The following is a 16,531-nucleotide window of genomic DNA, read 5'->3' on the forward strand; positions in this document are numbered from 1 at the left end:
GATGAGGAGAAACTTCTTCCTTCAGAAGGTGGCTATAATGCCCTCCAATTGGCATTATTGGTTGGCCAATTGGAGTATGAGCTCCCTCAATGATAGCTCATTGAGGGGGCCCATATAAGCACCTGTGTAGGCTTTGTGAACCAGTCTTAAGTTGACTGGAATGCTAGCAGCACTGTTTGGAGCTGCGCTTGTATATAGTTATTGCAAATAAATACTGGTGTAGTGACTCCTGTGGATTATTACAGTAGCGATGAGGTAAACAAAGCACCTTGCGGAGACCAGCTGCCGCACTCGGAGGGTAAGCCTTGCTATTTCAAAAATGCCGTTTTTTGGGAAGTTAGATGCATTCGACCCGACTATTGAGGACTGGTCCCAGTAGGTGGAGAGAATGTGTTACTTCTTCCAGGCCAATGAGACAATGAAGGATGAAAAGAAATGGGTTATCCTGCTGTCGCGTGCGGACCCTCTGCCTTCACCATTATACGTAGTCTAACTTATCCCAATACGCCGGACACGATACCTTTCCAAGAATTAACGAAATTGGTGGAAGAGCACTATGACCCCAAACCACCCCTCGTTTTGCGTAGGTACAGATTCTACACAATGAAGCGGGAAGACAGAGAGTCAGTCACAAATTTCTTGACCCGCCTGAGAAGGCTGGCGGAAAAATGTGAGTTCGGCCCGACGCTAAATGAAATGCTTCGGGACCGGTTAGTGTGTGGCATAAATGACCTCACAATACAGAAGTGCCTGTTGGCGGAAACGCAGCTAGACTGCAGGCGGGCGTTCCAGCTCGCACTGTCCCTAGAAAAGGCAGCAAGTGGGGCACAGGAACTACAGGGCACGCCAATGGAGGTAGATACCTGTGAGAGGGACTACCACAATGGGTCCAGCTACCAGATAGCCTCTCTCAGGAAAAGCCTGAGGAATAGAGGGCCAAAGGAAAACCCCAGAACTGCCCCCAAGTCTGCTAGGACTAACTGGAGGCAGAGGGAACTATTGGCTGAGGCTCCCCCAACAGAGAAGGACCGTTTCTGGCACCAGACAGAGTGGTAGAAACCCTGGAAGGAGGTGGCAAAAGAGGAATAGCAGGTGGGGACGCAGGGAAGTACACAACCTAGACGCCCCATCCTCCTCTGAAGGGAACAGTTATATAATATTGCGACGAAGAAAGCAGAATCTATTACGATTACCCCACGGGTGAACGGTCGGCCGACAATAATGGAAATAGACACGGGTGCGGCCGTATCAGTAATGGGAGTGGCAGCATTTAAAAAAATCAAAGATGGACTCCAGCCACTAACCATAACAAAAACATCGACGAAACTTAAAACCTACACGGGGGAACCCCTGGAAATTCTAGGCACGACTCAGGTACCCGTGGAATATGACAAATAATTGCTCAGATTACCGTTGACGATAGTAGAGGGTTCCGGAACGAACTTAATAGGACGGAACTGGCTGAAAGACCTAAACTTAGATTGGATGAAAATTTTCCAGAGTGGAAGCGGGCAGTTGGGTGGAGTACTCCAAAAACACCCGGAGGTCTTCCAAGAAGGTCTGGGGGAATGGCCAGGCAGACCATGGACCCACCTGCATATTGACCACGCCGGCCCTTTCATGGGCTCAATGTTTTTGGTGATAGTGGATGCCCACTCCAAATGGTTGGACGTCCACCAGGTAAACGCGGCAAGCACAGCATCGACAATTGAAAAGCTCAGGGCCTCGTTTGCAACACATGGACTTCCGGAGGTATTGGTGTTGGACAACGGAACGGCATTCACAAGTGGGGAATTTGGAAAATTTCTAAAGGGAAACGGAGCCCGCCACATCAAAACAGCCCCTTACCATCCAGCATCCAACGGCCTGGCAGAGAGAGCCGTCCAGGCACTAAAAGCGGGACTCAAGAAGCAGCGTCAATGGACACAAAGCTCTCCTGCTGGCTGTTTGATTACAGGACCACACCACATTCCACAACGGGCATACCGCCAGCTGAACTCTTAATGGGAAGGCGGCTGCGAACGAGGCTGAGTCTCCTTTTCCCAAATTTAATGGGGAAAGTGGAGAAACAACAGGAGGTCCAACGCAGGGGGCATGATAATAGTCGGCAGCAGAGACATTTCCAGGTGGGGGCACCGGTTTGGGTCAAGAATTATGGGAATGGACCAAAGTGGGTCAAAGGCACGGTAGAGTCCCAAACCGGGTCCATATCCTATGAAGTTTCAATAGAAGGTAAGGGGCTGAAGAAACACCTAGACCAAATAAGGGCAGCGGAACCACACCTGGAGGCAGGCGAAGCAGGACCGCCTCAAGCTGGGATAGCCCAGACGGAAAAGATACCCACACCCCAGCCCGAGCAATTTCTCCAGACCCCGTCATCCAGTCGTCAGAGTCGGAGATGGACACGTTCGACGAGGCCATCGCGACACCTCTCCCCAAGGAGGAGGAAGAACAACTTCCAAGGAGGTCGTCCAGGAAAAGACGGGCACCTATAAGGTACACCCCACCCACGTCGGAGAACGACCCGGTGGACGACACAGAGGTGACAGACCCGGACATGAGGAGCAGGAAGAATGCCAGCTGGCAGGAATTCCTCGGACCTTGGGGGGGGAGGGGTGTAATGACCTCCAATTGGCATTATTGGTTGGCCAATTGGAGTATGAGCTCCCTCAATGATAGCTCATTGAGGGTGCCCATATAAGCACCTGTGTAGGCTTTGTGAACCAGTCTTAAGTTGACTGGAATGCGAGCAGCACTGTTTGGAGCTGCTCTTGTATATAGTTATTGCAAATAAATACAGGTGGGGTGACGGAATCCCTGCCTCCTGTGGATTATTACAGTGGCGAACCTGCGGAATTCCCTACAACAGAAAACTGTGAAGGCCAAATCATTGAATATATTTAAGGAGGAGAAAGATAGATTTCTAGACTCCAAAGGAGTATATGGTGAGTGCGGGAGTATGGTGTTGAGATAGAGCATCAGCCTTGATCACATTGAAGAGCAGAGCAGGCTCGAATGGCCTACTCCTGTTCCCATTTTCTCTGTTTCTAGAGTGATCAAAGAGTGGGGAGTACTGTGGTTTTATTGGGAAGCTTCCTGTGCTTTACGAATTGGGCAGGAGACATTGAAAGCTGCTGCCAAACAGGTTTCTAACAACATAGTCACTTGCCACACTCCGCATGATGCATTGAGAAATACTCAGAAAGACCAGGAAATTGAATTTCTGGAGGACATGGGCCTGAACTCTGAGGACTATGGAGCTGAGCATTATCATTCCGTGACTGCTGGGAGTAACTGTATCTGGGGTGGGTCTGTGTGGGTTAACAATTTCCTTTCGGAAAATTTCCATCAAATTTTGTCTAAATTCCAACTCCAGTACTTCCAACACAGAAGGATATTATTGTGCTGCCTCAACTAAAGATATCACTTGACTCCGAGCAGATCCCACAGAAACTAGTGAGCTCCATGATTAAACCGATCCACCTGAGGGCTAGTGTCACAAGAGGTGATTGGCTGCTGGACTGGAACAAGAGCCTTCTGGGACTGATTTGGCCATTGTGTCAAGGTGACAGAACCCTGACAAGGTCACACTCTAGCTGACAGCGTGTTTGCCTCAGATTTCTATCTGCTCTTTGAGAGAGCCTCGGCAGGAGACCTGGGATGTCCACTCGCCTGAGAAGCATCTACAGAACCTTGGCCTACATAACGTACTGGTCTGAAGTTACAGTGGGAGATCATTGAAAGCTCCAAAGAATTTTAGGGCAATGGCGATCCTGACCATCTGAGATTTCCATTTTTCTGAGCTGAACTCCGATTTTCCCCCGTTTGTTTCAGTTCAGTTTCTGCATTTTTACTATTTTCGTAACAACAACTCCAGTTCTCAACACACCCCATTTCCCAAAATGACTTTGGGAATTTCAAACCTGAAGAATTTAAGGTAACGTTCCCATTGTTATTCTTTCAAATACTCACAACGACTCAGATTCTCAATTTTGAGGAATCTTGCGTAAAATGTGTTGCTCAAACAGGAAACATTTGCACTTTACCTGTGTAGATTTTATAATTGTCCTGTGGAGACGTTGCGACATTTGGTCACTTCTTCAGAAAGCAGTGTATAAGTTTGGTATGCGGAAGTTTGAAATTTGCAATGTCCCACGGTCGTAGGTAAGTGGTGAATTGAAGCATTAAGACAACATCAAAAGATAGTGTGGTAGTCTATGTAGAGGTATTACGGTACCTGGTAATGCTGGAACACCATTGGTAGATATTGTATGTTTCCTATTGGTCAAGCTGTATGGTAGCTCCACCCTGCAAAGCGGGGTATAAGAGCCTGTGCCGCCCCAGCAGCCTTCTTTCTGTACCTGAGCTGCTGGGGGAAACATCTAGCTTATTAAAGCCTTCAGTCGGACTACAACCTCGCTTTAGTGGTCATTGATCGTGCAACGGGAAATCTTAATAGGGGGAATATTTCAGATGGGAATCCTTTGTTACTTTTTAGAGGTATATATTAAGCACATTTTGATCAGCATACATAAAATGTGTTTCTTTCATCCATTCATCATACAGAAATTAATTGCATATCCTTGCATCTTTGACGCGGAAGCAAAGCTTGAATTATTGAACTGGTGGTCAGCACGGGCAATGCAATGGGTATGTATTGAAGTGTTTTGCAGAAGTAGGCCCTAATATTTGAATATCTGTATATATCATATGCAATGATGCAGGTTTCAACATGATGGCACTTTAAAGTCTTTAGGTTATGTGTTTTTTTAAATTCCGATTAAGGGGCAATTTAGCATGGCTAATCCACCTTCGCTATGCAGTGGGCAGCACGATAGCACAGTGGTTAACACAGTTGCTTCACAGCTCCAGGGTCCCAGGTTTGATTCCCGACTTGGGTCCCTGTCTGTGCCGAGTCTGCACGTTCTCCCTGTATCTGCGTGGGTTTCCTCCGGGTGCTCCGGTTTCCTCTCACAGTCCAAAGATGTGCAGTTTAGGCGGTTTGGCCCGGAGTGTCCAAAAAGGTTAGGCGGGGTTACTGGGTTAAGTGGAGGCGTGAGCTTAAGTAGTGTGCTCTTTCCAAGGGCCGGTGCAGAGCCGGTGGCCTCCTCCAGCACTGTAAATTCTCTGATTCTATGTTTTTTGGGTTGTGGGGCTGAGACAACAGTGATGACACGTCATAAAGTCCTTTTATGTAGGGGACCAGTTTAGCTCAGTTGGCTGGACAGCTGGTTTGTGATGCAGAGCAAGGCCAACAACGCAGGTTCGATTCCTGTACCGGCTGAGGTTATTCATGCCTTCTCAACCTAGCCCCTCGTCTGAGGTGTGGTGACCCTCCGGTTAAATCACCACCAGTCAGCTTTCCCCCATCAAAGGGAAAAGCAGCCGATGGTCACCTGTGACTATGGCAACTTCCCATTTTATTTTATGTAAAGCGCTTTGAGATTCCAGTTGCTCTGAAAGGTGCTATATATAAATGTAAGTCTTCGTTTCTTTCAGACAGCACACAATCCGCTGGCTTTAAATCAACCCATTTGTCTGCAGGTGGCAAGACAAATGATTCTTCAGGATGCTCTGGAAGGCTTAAGATCCACCAGATTATATCTTTGTGGGCCTCGAATTCAGGTAGAAACCCAGCTCTCGTTGACGAATGACTAGAATTTATTTCACCTGTGAAATATTTGTCGTGACAAATCGTCAAAAAGCCACGACTACATGACAATCATTTTACCTGTTAATCAATGTCTGTTGAAATTGCACACAAAATCAAAAGATGTTATTCAGTTCCCATTTTAATTTATTTAATTTTAGCCAAAACACCAGCAAAATCTGTACCCACAGAAGTTGAGTTAGTTGTGCAGAGATGATTTTCCGCAGAACAGGCTCAGTGGATTGGAAGCTATTGCAACCACTGGGGGAATGGGAAGGGGGGATGCGGGCATCGCTAGTTAGGCCAACATTTATTGCCCATCCCTAATTGCCCTTGAGAAGGTGGTGGTGAGCCACCTTCTTGAGCCGCTGCTCTCCATGTGGTGTAGGAGCATCCTCAGTGCTGTTGGGGAAGGAGTTCCTGGATTTTGACCCACCGACAGTGAAGGGGAGACAATATATTTCCAAGTCGGGATGGTGTGTGGCATGGAGGGGAGCTTACAGGAAGTGATGCTCCCATATGTCTGCTGTCCTTGTACTTCTAGGTGGTAGATGTTGTGACTTTGGAACGTTCTCGCAAAGGAGCCTTAGTGAGTTGCTGCAGCGCATCCTGTAGTTGGTGCACACTGCTGCCACGGTGTGTCAGTGGTGAAGGAGGTGAATGTTGAAGGCAGTAAATGGAATGCCAATCAAATACTTACCTGGAGCTTTTTGAGTGTTGTTGGGGCTATACTCGTCCAGGCAATTGGAAAATTCCATCACACTCCAGATTTATGCCTTGTGGGTGGTAGACAGACTTTGCAGAGTCAGAAGGTTCATTGCTCTACGCAAAGCTCCTAACCTCTAACCTGCTCTGGTAGTCCCAGTATTTATAGAGCTAGTCTAGTTCAGTTTCTGATCAATGGTAGTCCCAAGATATTGATAATGGAAGATTCAGCAATGGTAATGTCATGGGGAGATGGTTCGATTTTCTTTTGATGGAGATAATCTTTGCCTAGGACTAGTGTGGCATGAATGGTACTTGCCATGTGTAAACCCAAGCCTGGATATTGTCCAGATCTTACTGCATTTGGACATGGACTGCTTCAGTATCTGAGGAGTTGTGAATGGAACTGAACATTGTGCAATCATCAGCGAACATCCCCACCTCTGATCTTATGATGGACGGAAGGTCATTGATGAAACAACTGAAGATGGTTGGACCTCAGACACTACCCTGAGAAACTCCTGCAGTGATGTCCTGGAAATTAGATGATTGACCTCCAACCACCACAACCACCTCCCTTTGTGCCAGGTATGATTCCAATCAGCGGAGAGTTTCCCCCCCTGATTCCCATTGACTCCAGTTTTGCTGCGGCTCATTGATGCGGCCTTGATATCCAGGGCAGTCACTCTAACTTCACCTTTGGAGTTCAGCCCTTTTGTGAGTGACCCTGGCGGAATCCAAACTGAGCGTCCACGTGCAGGTTATTGCTGAGTAAGTGCTGCTTGATAGCACTGTTGATGACTCCTTTACTGACAATCGAGAGTAGACCGATGGGCGGTAATTGGCTGGGTTGGATTTGTCCTGTTTCTTGTGTTCTGGACACACCTGGGCAATTTTTCACATTGCCGGGTAGATGCCAGTGTTGTAGCTGTACTGGAACAACTTGGCTAGAGGTGCGGCAAGCTCTGGAGCACAAGTCTTCAGTACTATTGTCAGGACACATAACCTTTGCAGTATCCAATGCCTTCAGCCTGTTCTTGATATCACATGGAGTGAATCAAATTGGGTAAAAACTGACATCTGTGATGCTGGAGATTTCTGAAGGAGGTCGAGATGGATCATCTACTTGGCACTTCTGGCTGAAGACTGTAGCAGGTACATCAGCCTTATCTTATGCATCAATATGCTGGGCTCCTCCATCATTGAGGATGGGGATAAATTGAATTGATACTTTTAATGCAAGACCATGGCAATGTCCCTCCTTTGACATATATAAACAAAATATTGTCCTTGGGTGAAGTGGGGTTAGAGGGCAGAGGGGCAATTCTACTGCTGCATGCACAAATATAACTTTATCCCCACTTTAAGATCATACGTTGTTTCCATTTAGTCATTAGATTTCATCTGGCTAATTGTTAGCTCGCAATTTCCGAAACCACTGTGTTATCTCTGTGGGACAGGGATTGCAGTATGAAAAGTTTACAGATGGCAACTTCCGTTATAAATGGTGTTATAGTGGGAAATGTTGATAATTGCGCACACGAAATAAAGGACCTGAACATTTTGTGCATTTAACCTGCCCCTATGGACACATCAGGAGTGGGGAGAAGGGGCTATACAAGAAGAGAAGCTCGAACCAGCCACTGAATTTTACAGGGGCAAGTGGGTCCATTCAATTAGTTTTTTGGGGTTGTAACATGAGGTGATCAATCTTGGAGCCGAGGCAGAATTGGTCAAGAGTCCACGTCAAGTCCAGAATTTCACATTGCTCGGGCAACCCGGAAACATGTGCAATCACGCAAGAAGACGTCAGATGCGCATCCCAACATCATTGTGCGCTCATGCGATATTTTAGTCAGCGTGACCGAGAATTGGAAGCATGCCCACCAGCAAGTAAGCCATTAAAGAGACAATTGAAAGCTATTTGTGTGGCTCGTCCACTCTTGCGGCTGATGGCCTTTACGTCTTAGCTACAGCCTCGATCCAGGGCAAGGTGAAATGTCAGGGTTAAAATAGTGGCAATCTAGCACCTGCTTTGTATCTTCCCCATCCTCAGCCTCTCCCGCAGAGATAATCCTGTGTTTCTTTCACCTCGAATATCTGAGGCTTGGTGAACTGCAAGCTGGGGTTGAATAAACTTCTGTTCTGTGAACCCCACCCCCCCCCCCCCCCCCACAACCCGCCGTGCTCCATCTGACGCAGACTGTTATAACCCCAACGAGGACAACCCGACTAATCGCCCCGCGAGCCTCATGGAGTACGAGCTCTGGACTCCTCGGTGACTAAATTGGCGACGAGGATACAGCGGAACTACAGTCGTGGCTGCTAAACATTTGGAGCACAGCCACCTCTCTTCACGAAAGAATAAGGTTTGCACCATCATGAAAATGCCACTCTTTGGCATACTCGATACATTCAATGCAGGTGTAAAGGACTGGACTCAGTACGCGGAACGTATGCACTACATTTTAAAGGCAAATGCTATTGTTGGGGATGATCGCCAGACGGTAATTCTTCTGGCCGCCTGTGTGGCCCCCACTTTCAACGTCATAAAGAGCCTGACATACCCCATGGTCCCAGACTCCACAAGACCTTCGAAGAGCTAGTGGCGCTCGTGGCACACCATAATGACCCCAAGCCATCAGTTATCACAGAAAAATACAGTACAGAAGAGGCCCTTCAGCCCATCGGGTCTGCACTGATGCATGAAAGTCAACGTACAGAGATACCAATTTAATACCCCAGGGGAGTGCGTTACCAGGTTTTTGGTGCAATTGTGCTAATTGGCAGAGTTTTGTGACTATGGGCTGTCCCTATCCTAGGTACGATGGGATCACCTTGTATGTGGAGTAAATAATACGGCCACCCAGCTGGCCGAGCCATTGCTGGACCTAAATATGGCCGCTGAGATCTCCCTCTCACGGTAGAGAAGGGAGTCCAGGAACTCCAGGGAGGTAAACAGCGTAGGATGCCCACCATTCAGGTGCGCAGCGCCCCCTGCAACTGGGGCCCTAGGGACCCTGCCCAGGCCCGGAACACCGCCGGAACCATTAGTCAAGGGCCACTACAGCCAGGTGGGACTTCTTCCCAGAATCGATCGAGGATGATCCAAGGTGGTGTGGAACTTGTGGCCGGCGGAACCGCAGGGATAGGGAACTATAGGCCAGCCAGCAAACTCGCTGCTCTGCCCAAGGGAGACGTCAGCCCAGATCCCGGACCCTCCACTTAGAATAACCCGATAATGAGAATGTATGTGATTGATTTGCATTGGGGCTGTTTAGCACAGGGCTAAATCGCTGGCTTTGAAAGCAGACCAAGGCAGGCCAGCAGCACGGTTCAATTCCCGTACCAGCCTCCCCGAACAGGCGCCGGAATGTGGCGACTAGGGGCTTTTCACAGTAACTTCATTTGAAGCCTACTTGTGACAATAAGCGAATTTCATTTCATTTCATTGCCGCGCCACGATTGGTCCCCATCGGGATTAGCGCCCAGGTGAACGTCCACCCGTTCGAGATAGAGTTGTACACGGGTGCCGCAGTTTCGGTAATTGGGAGAAAGATTTTTGAGACTGGAGTTCAGTGGTTCAGCTTGCGGGACACTGAGACAAGTCTAGTGACCTATATGGGGGAACCCCTAGCCATAGCGGTTACGACGGTGACCCCAGTACCCAACCAGTAGTACTCTGTTAGGCTGCCGTTAATAATAGTGAAGGGCCCTGGACTGAGCCTGCTGGGCCGTGACTGGCTACAACGCCTTAAATTAGGCTAGCAACAGATCTTCCGGAAGGGCACCGGAGGACTTTACGAAGTATTGGAGAAGTGCCCAGAAGTCTTCCAGGGAGGCCTGGGCAAAATTGTGGCCAAAATTAGGCTGGGCCTCCGGGTCCAAGCTAAGTACTTCCAGGGCTGCCAGGTCCCCTATGCACTGCTGGTGAAGGCTACAAGATCACCTGACCAGTACGGTTTACTCATGTGTACCAGGAGGAGCAGGTAAAGAAGTCACAATTTTAAGAGATACAGGAGCTAGTCAATCTTTGATGGTAAGAGATGAGGAGTTATGTAGTTTGGGAAGAATGTTGCCAGAAAAGTTGATGATATGTGGAATTCAGGGTGAGAGGAGTAGCGTTCCATTATATAAGGTAAGGTTGGAAAGTCCAGTGAAGAGTGGTGAAGTAATAGTAGGAGTAATAGAGAAACTATCTTGTCCAGGATTACAGTTTAACTTGGGTAATGATATAGCTGGATCGCAAGTGGGAGTGATGCCTACTGTGGTTGATAAGCCGGTGCAAAACCAGACAACTGAAGTGTTGAAGGACGAATATCCTGGGACTTTTCCGGATTGCGCGGTAACAAGGTCACAAAGTCACAGGTTAAGACAAGAGGAGAAATCAAAGAGTGAAGATGAAGTTGAAGTTAAAGTGCAATTATCAGAAATGATTTTTGATCAAATGGTTGAAAAAGAACAAGAAGAGGTGAAGATGAGGCGGATATTTTTAGTTCAGGAAAATTGGCGGAGTTACAACAGTAAGATGTAGAAATAAACCGGATGTATCAGAAAGCATACATGGAAGAGGAATCTGTGTGTATACCAGAGTGTTATTACCGTAAAAGTGATGTCTTAATGAGAAAATAGAGACCTTTACATATGCAGGTCAATGAAAAGTGGGCAGAAGTAGTATTGCCGGTAGGGTATAGAAAGGAGCTGTTGCGAGTTGCACATGGGAGGTCATTTGGGAATAAGGAAAACTCAAGCTAAAATCCAGAAACATTTTTATTGGCCTGGACTACATAAAGATGTATTTAAATTTTGTCAATCATTCACACATGTCAAGTGATAGGGAAACCTCAAGCAGTGATAAAACCAGCACCCTTCATACCCATTCCAGCATTTGAGGAACCTTTTACAAAGGTTCTAATTGATTGTGTAGGACCGCTTCCTAAAACAAAAAGTGGGAATCAATATGTTTTGACTATAATGGATGTGTCCACTAGGTTTCCAGAGGCCATTCCAGGACGTAATATTACAGCTAAAATGATTGTGGAGGAATTATTTAAATTCTTTACCAGAAATACAATCGGATCAAGGGTCAAATTTTACTTTGAGGTTATTCAAAGACGTTATGGATAGTTTCGGAATAAAACAATTTAAATCAACTGCGTACCATCCAGAATCGCAGGGAGCGTTAGAAAGGTGGCATCAGACATTAAAAACAATGTTGAGGGCCTATTGTCAAGATTATCCAGAGGATTGGGATAAAGGAATCCCATTCGTATTGTTTGCAATTAGGGATGCACCTAATGAGTCAACCAAATTCAGTCCTTTTGAACTAATTTTTGGTCATGAGGTAAGAGGACCACTTAAATTGATTAAGGAAAAATTGGTGAGTGAGAAATCGGAAATTACATTATTGGATTACATGTCAAATTTTAGGGAACGATTAAATAGAGCAGGTGAATAGTCTAGACAACATTTAAAGTTGCACAAAATATGATGAAACAGATAGCGGACAAGAAATCCAAAGTTCGTAGTTTTGCCAATGGGAATAAAGTTTTAGTGTTGTTACCAGTGGTAGGTGAACCTTTAAAAGCAAGGTTTTAAAAGATAGGACCTTATCAGATTGAAAGGAAATTAAGTGAGGTGAATTATGTGGTAAAAACACTAGATAGAAGGAAGACTCGCCGAGTGTGTCATGTGAATATGCTTAGAAGGTACTTTGAAAGGGAAGGAGAGAAAAAGGAGGTTTTAATGATTCTAACTCGAACCAAATCCAGATGACTGAATTTGACATACTTCAAATTAAACTGGAAAATGAGGATGTTCTTAAAAATTGGGATAAATTGTTGAGTTACCTTCCAGAGGAAAAATGAACTGACCTGAAAGAGTTATTGATATCATGTGGGCAAGTTTGTAGAGATAAATTGGGAAGTACTAAAATGACTATACATGATGTAGATGTGGGAAATGCTGTTCCAATCAAACAACAGCCATACAGACTTAACCCTTTCAAATTGGCACAGGTTAACAAAGAGATTGAGAGTATGCTTAAAAATGACATAATTGAAGTGGGTTGCAGCCAATGGAGCTCACCCATAGTGATGGTACCTAAACCAGACGGTACCCAACGGTTGTGTGTGGACTGTAGAAAGGTTAATGCAGTTACAAGAACGGACTCTTATCCTATCCCACGTTTAGAGGATTGCATTGAGAAAGTGGGACAATCAGCTTTTATTTCCAAACTGGATTTACTTAAAGGTTACTGGCAGGTACCTTTATCGGAAAAGGCGAAGGACATTTCAGCAAAATCTCCAGATGGTGACTCCAGATGGTATATATCAATTCAAAGTTATGCCATTTGGCATGAAAAACGCCCCAGCCACATTTCAACGGTTAACTAACAAAGTTGTTTCAGGATTACCCAATTGTGCAGTATACATCGACGATCTGGTAATTTTCAGCCAGACATGGAAAGAACATTTAAAACATCTGATGGAGTTATTCGATCAAACTTCGGGTTTGGTGATCAACCTAGCCAAAAGTGAATTTGGAAGAGCCCAAGTCACTTTCGTTGGCCATACAATTGGACAGGGTCGAATGGTCACACAGGATGTGAAACCAACAGTTATTGAGGCTATTTCAATACCCTCAAGACGAAGGGAAATAATGCGATTTCTTGGCATGAGTGGATTTGATCGAACATTTATGCAAAAGTTCTGTAGCGTGATTGCTCCACTGATGGACTTGCTGAAGAAAGGTCAAACATTTCAGTGGACAGCAGACTTTCAACAGGCATTTGACTGCTTGAAAGCTGTGATAACCAATGCTCCTGTGTTGGAGAATTGCAAGGGACTCTGTGATCAGATTGAACTAATGTATCTGACTTTAAAGAGAAATGCCGAGGCGTAGAGAAATGGATGGATCGTGCAGAGACCTTCTTGTTCAAAGGGACTGTCAATCGAGAAGGATTCCAGTCGGGGAAAAGCAAAACATTGACTATATTGTTGTACCTGTTTGCGTGTGTTGTTTTTTTTTTCAAACGAAAAAGTATATTTACTATGTGCATTTCTTAAAGGATAGTGAAACGGTGAAAAATGAAACCGTCTTGAAGTTGATGGTTTATTGTCTTTTCTTGGGGGAGGTGTCATGTGAGAGTACCTTTAAGAAATGGGTGTTTATAAATGGGTGTGTATATAAATATCTGTAGTGAGAGTACCTTTAAGAAATGGGTATTTATTACTGCAGTGATGTCAGAGAGTGGGTGGAGCTGGGCTGTCTGTCAGCGTTTTACTTTCGTTTTACATAGCTACTAATACCCACAGGGACCTTTATGAATACACAAGACTGCCGATGGGAGTGGCATCGACCTGCCAAATCTTTCAGCACATTATGGAGAACACCCTGAGAGTTTCTATCGTGTGAAGCGGTCCACTTGGCAATGGCCTGGTCATTGAAGCCACGGAAAGGGAGCACCTGAGCAACCTGGAGAAAGTCCTCCTCCGAATTTCTGAGATGAGCACCCGTCTCAACAGGGGAAAGTGCGTTTTCTCCGCAAAGGAAGTTACATATTTGGGGTTTTGTGTGGATCGGATGGACTACACCCGGCAAAGGAGAAGGTGCGGCAGTAGGGCAAGCCCTACGAGGGAAAGCATGACAAAGTTACGGACATTCTTAAGTCATCGTCCCCCGTCCCCCCCGCCCCGCACACCTTGTCCACAATGTACAGCTCCTCAATTAAAGACACAAACAGCCCTCTATCCCACGTCAAAGCCCTCTTCTGACCCCCTCTTCTCCAGCCGGAGAAAGTCGTACAGGTCCCCTAGCCAGGCCCCCACCATCCCCGGTGGTGTAACCGACCTCCAATTCAACAGGATCCTTCACCGGGCAGTCAGTGAGCGGAGGGCCACAACATCGGCCCCCTTCCAATCCAGCAGCTCCGGCTCCTCCGAAATCCCAAAGATCGCCACCACAGAGTCCGGCCTGACCTCCCGCTCCACTATCCTGGATAACATCCCGAACACTGCCTCCCAGAAACACTCCAGCTTCTCGCAGCCCCCAAAACAGTGAGCATGATTCGCCGTCCCCCGCCCACACTACTCACACCCTTCAGCCACCCCCTGGAAGAACCCACATCCTCGCCCGAGTCATGTGCACCCTGTGCACCACCTTGAACTTAATCAAGCTCACCCTCGCGCAGGAGGAGGTTGAGTTCGCTCTCCGCGTCACCTCACACCAGAGTCCCCCGTCCCCCATCCTATCTCCCTCCCCTCTCCTCCTCCCATTTTCGCTTTATCTTCACCGCCTGTGCCTTGCCCTGCTCCTCCAACCCCCCGGATGTGTCCCCGATCCTGTCCTCCCCTAAGTCATCAGAGAGCAGCAGCAGCTCCAACAATGTGTACTCCGGCAACTGGGGAAGGTCTGTCACTCCTTCCGCACAAAGTCCCGCACCTGCGTATACCTAAACTCTCTACCCCTGGGCAGCTCGTCCAATCCTACAAACTTTCCCTCCAAGACCATATCCCTAACCCATTCCCCGCCTCCCTCCACATCCCGTACATCCCATCCATCTCCCCCTGGCTTAAATCTGTTGTTCCCACACAGTGGTGTCAACACCGACATCTTATCCAGCCCAAAATGCCTCCTCAGCTGGTTCCAAAATCTAATAGTCGACTGCACCACCGGACTCCCCGTCTAATTCCCCGGGGCTAACGGCAATGGGGCCGTCACTAGGGCCCTGAAACTAGACCCCCGACAGAGGACTCCTCCTCCAACTTGATCCACTTCCCCCCACCCCTCTCCAACGCCTCACCTTCTTCATGTTCGCAGCCCAGTAATAATGCCTCAGGTTCGGTTGCACCTTTATGTCTCTGCCTCTGCAGCAAAGCCTCCTTCACCCTCGGTACCTTCCCCTCCCATATGAACTCCAAAATCAGTGCTTCCACCCTCCGAAAGAAGGCCTGAAGGATAAAGATCAGGAGGGTCTGAAAGACAAACAGGAACCTTGGCAGCACATTCATCTTTACCACCTGCACCCTCCCTGCCAATGTTAAATGCAAAGTATCCCAATTCTTAAAATCCCCCTTAAACCTACGCCAGTCATGTTGTCACCTTTGCATCGTGGCTCACTCATATGACGCCTGAATCCCCAAATACCTGGACCTCTCTCTTGCCACCTTAAATGGTAGTACCTCCAAACTAGCCCCCTGCCCCGACGCATTCACCGGAAACACCTCGCTCTTCCCTATGTTCAACTTATACCCGGAGAAGGCTCCAAATCTCTCCAGCAGGCCCATAATGCTGCCCATACTCTCCAGCAGGTCCGACACAATCAACAGCAGTCATCTGCATACAGCAACACCCGGTGCTTCCTTCCCCCGACCTCACAATCCCTCGCCACTCGGCCGACCCCCGAAGGGCCATCGCCAAGGGCACAATCACCAGCGTAAATAACAACGGCGACAGCCGGCACCCCTGCCTCGTCCCCTTTAACCCAAAATATTAATAATATAATAATTTTTTAGTGTCACAAGTAGGCTTACATTAACACTGCAATGAAATTACTGTGAAAATCCCCTTGTCGCCACATTCCGGCGCCTGTTCGGGTACACAGAGGGAGAATTCAGAATGTCCAATTCACCTAACAAGCATGTCTTTCGGGACTTGTGGGAGGAAACCAGAGCGCCCGGAGGAAACCCACACAGACACGGGGAGAACGTGCAGACTCCGCACAGACAGTGACCTTAGCCGGGAATCGAAACTGGGATCTTGGCGCTATGAAGCAACAGTGCTAACCACTGTGCCACCATGCTGAACTTGTCTCGGCCGTACGCACATTAGCCACCGGGAATGCAAACAAAAGACGAGCCCATGCCTCAAACTTCGGCCCAAACCCAAAACCTATCTAGAATTTTCAACAAATAACTCCACTCTACCCAGTCAAAGGCCTTCTCCGCATCCATGGATACAATAACCTCCGGTGCCCACCCCTCTGACGGAGTCATAACTACATTCAGCAGCCTCCTAATGTTACTGAAGAGTTTCCTGCCCTTCACAAAACATGTTTGGTTCTCAAAGACCACCTCTGGCACACACCCCTCCAACCTCCCCATCAACACCTTCGGCAATACTTTCACATCCGTGTTCAACAAAGAGATGGACCTGTAGGACCACACTCCAGTGGGT

At 47.3% G+C, this 16,531-nt stretch overlaps 1 protein-coding gene across 1 annotated transcript in view; it reads left to right on the forward strand.

The window, feature by feature from the left end:
• Positions 1-16,531, forward strand: part of LOC140408320 (probable E3 ubiquitin-protein ligase HERC4) — an 80,363-nt gene that overhangs the window by 45,002 nt on the left and 18,830 nt on the right. The window contains exons 15-16 of the mRNA XM_072495354.1: positions 4,567-4,650; positions 5,500-5,625. Coding sequence (XP_072351455.1) covers positions 4,567-4,650; positions 5,500-5,625 — 210 coding nt within the window. The remainder of the gene's footprint in view (positions 1-4,566; positions 4,651-5,499; positions 5,626-16,531) is intronic.

The sequence above is a fragment of the Scyliorhinus torazame genome, chromosome 3, assembly GCF_047496885.1.
Source record: "Scyliorhinus torazame isolate Kashiwa2021f chromosome 3, sScyTor2.1, whole genome shotgun sequence".
Taxonomy (NCBI): domain Eukaryota; kingdom Metazoa; phylum Chordata; class Chondrichthyes; order Carcharhiniformes; family Scyliorhinidae; genus Scyliorhinus; species Scyliorhinus torazame.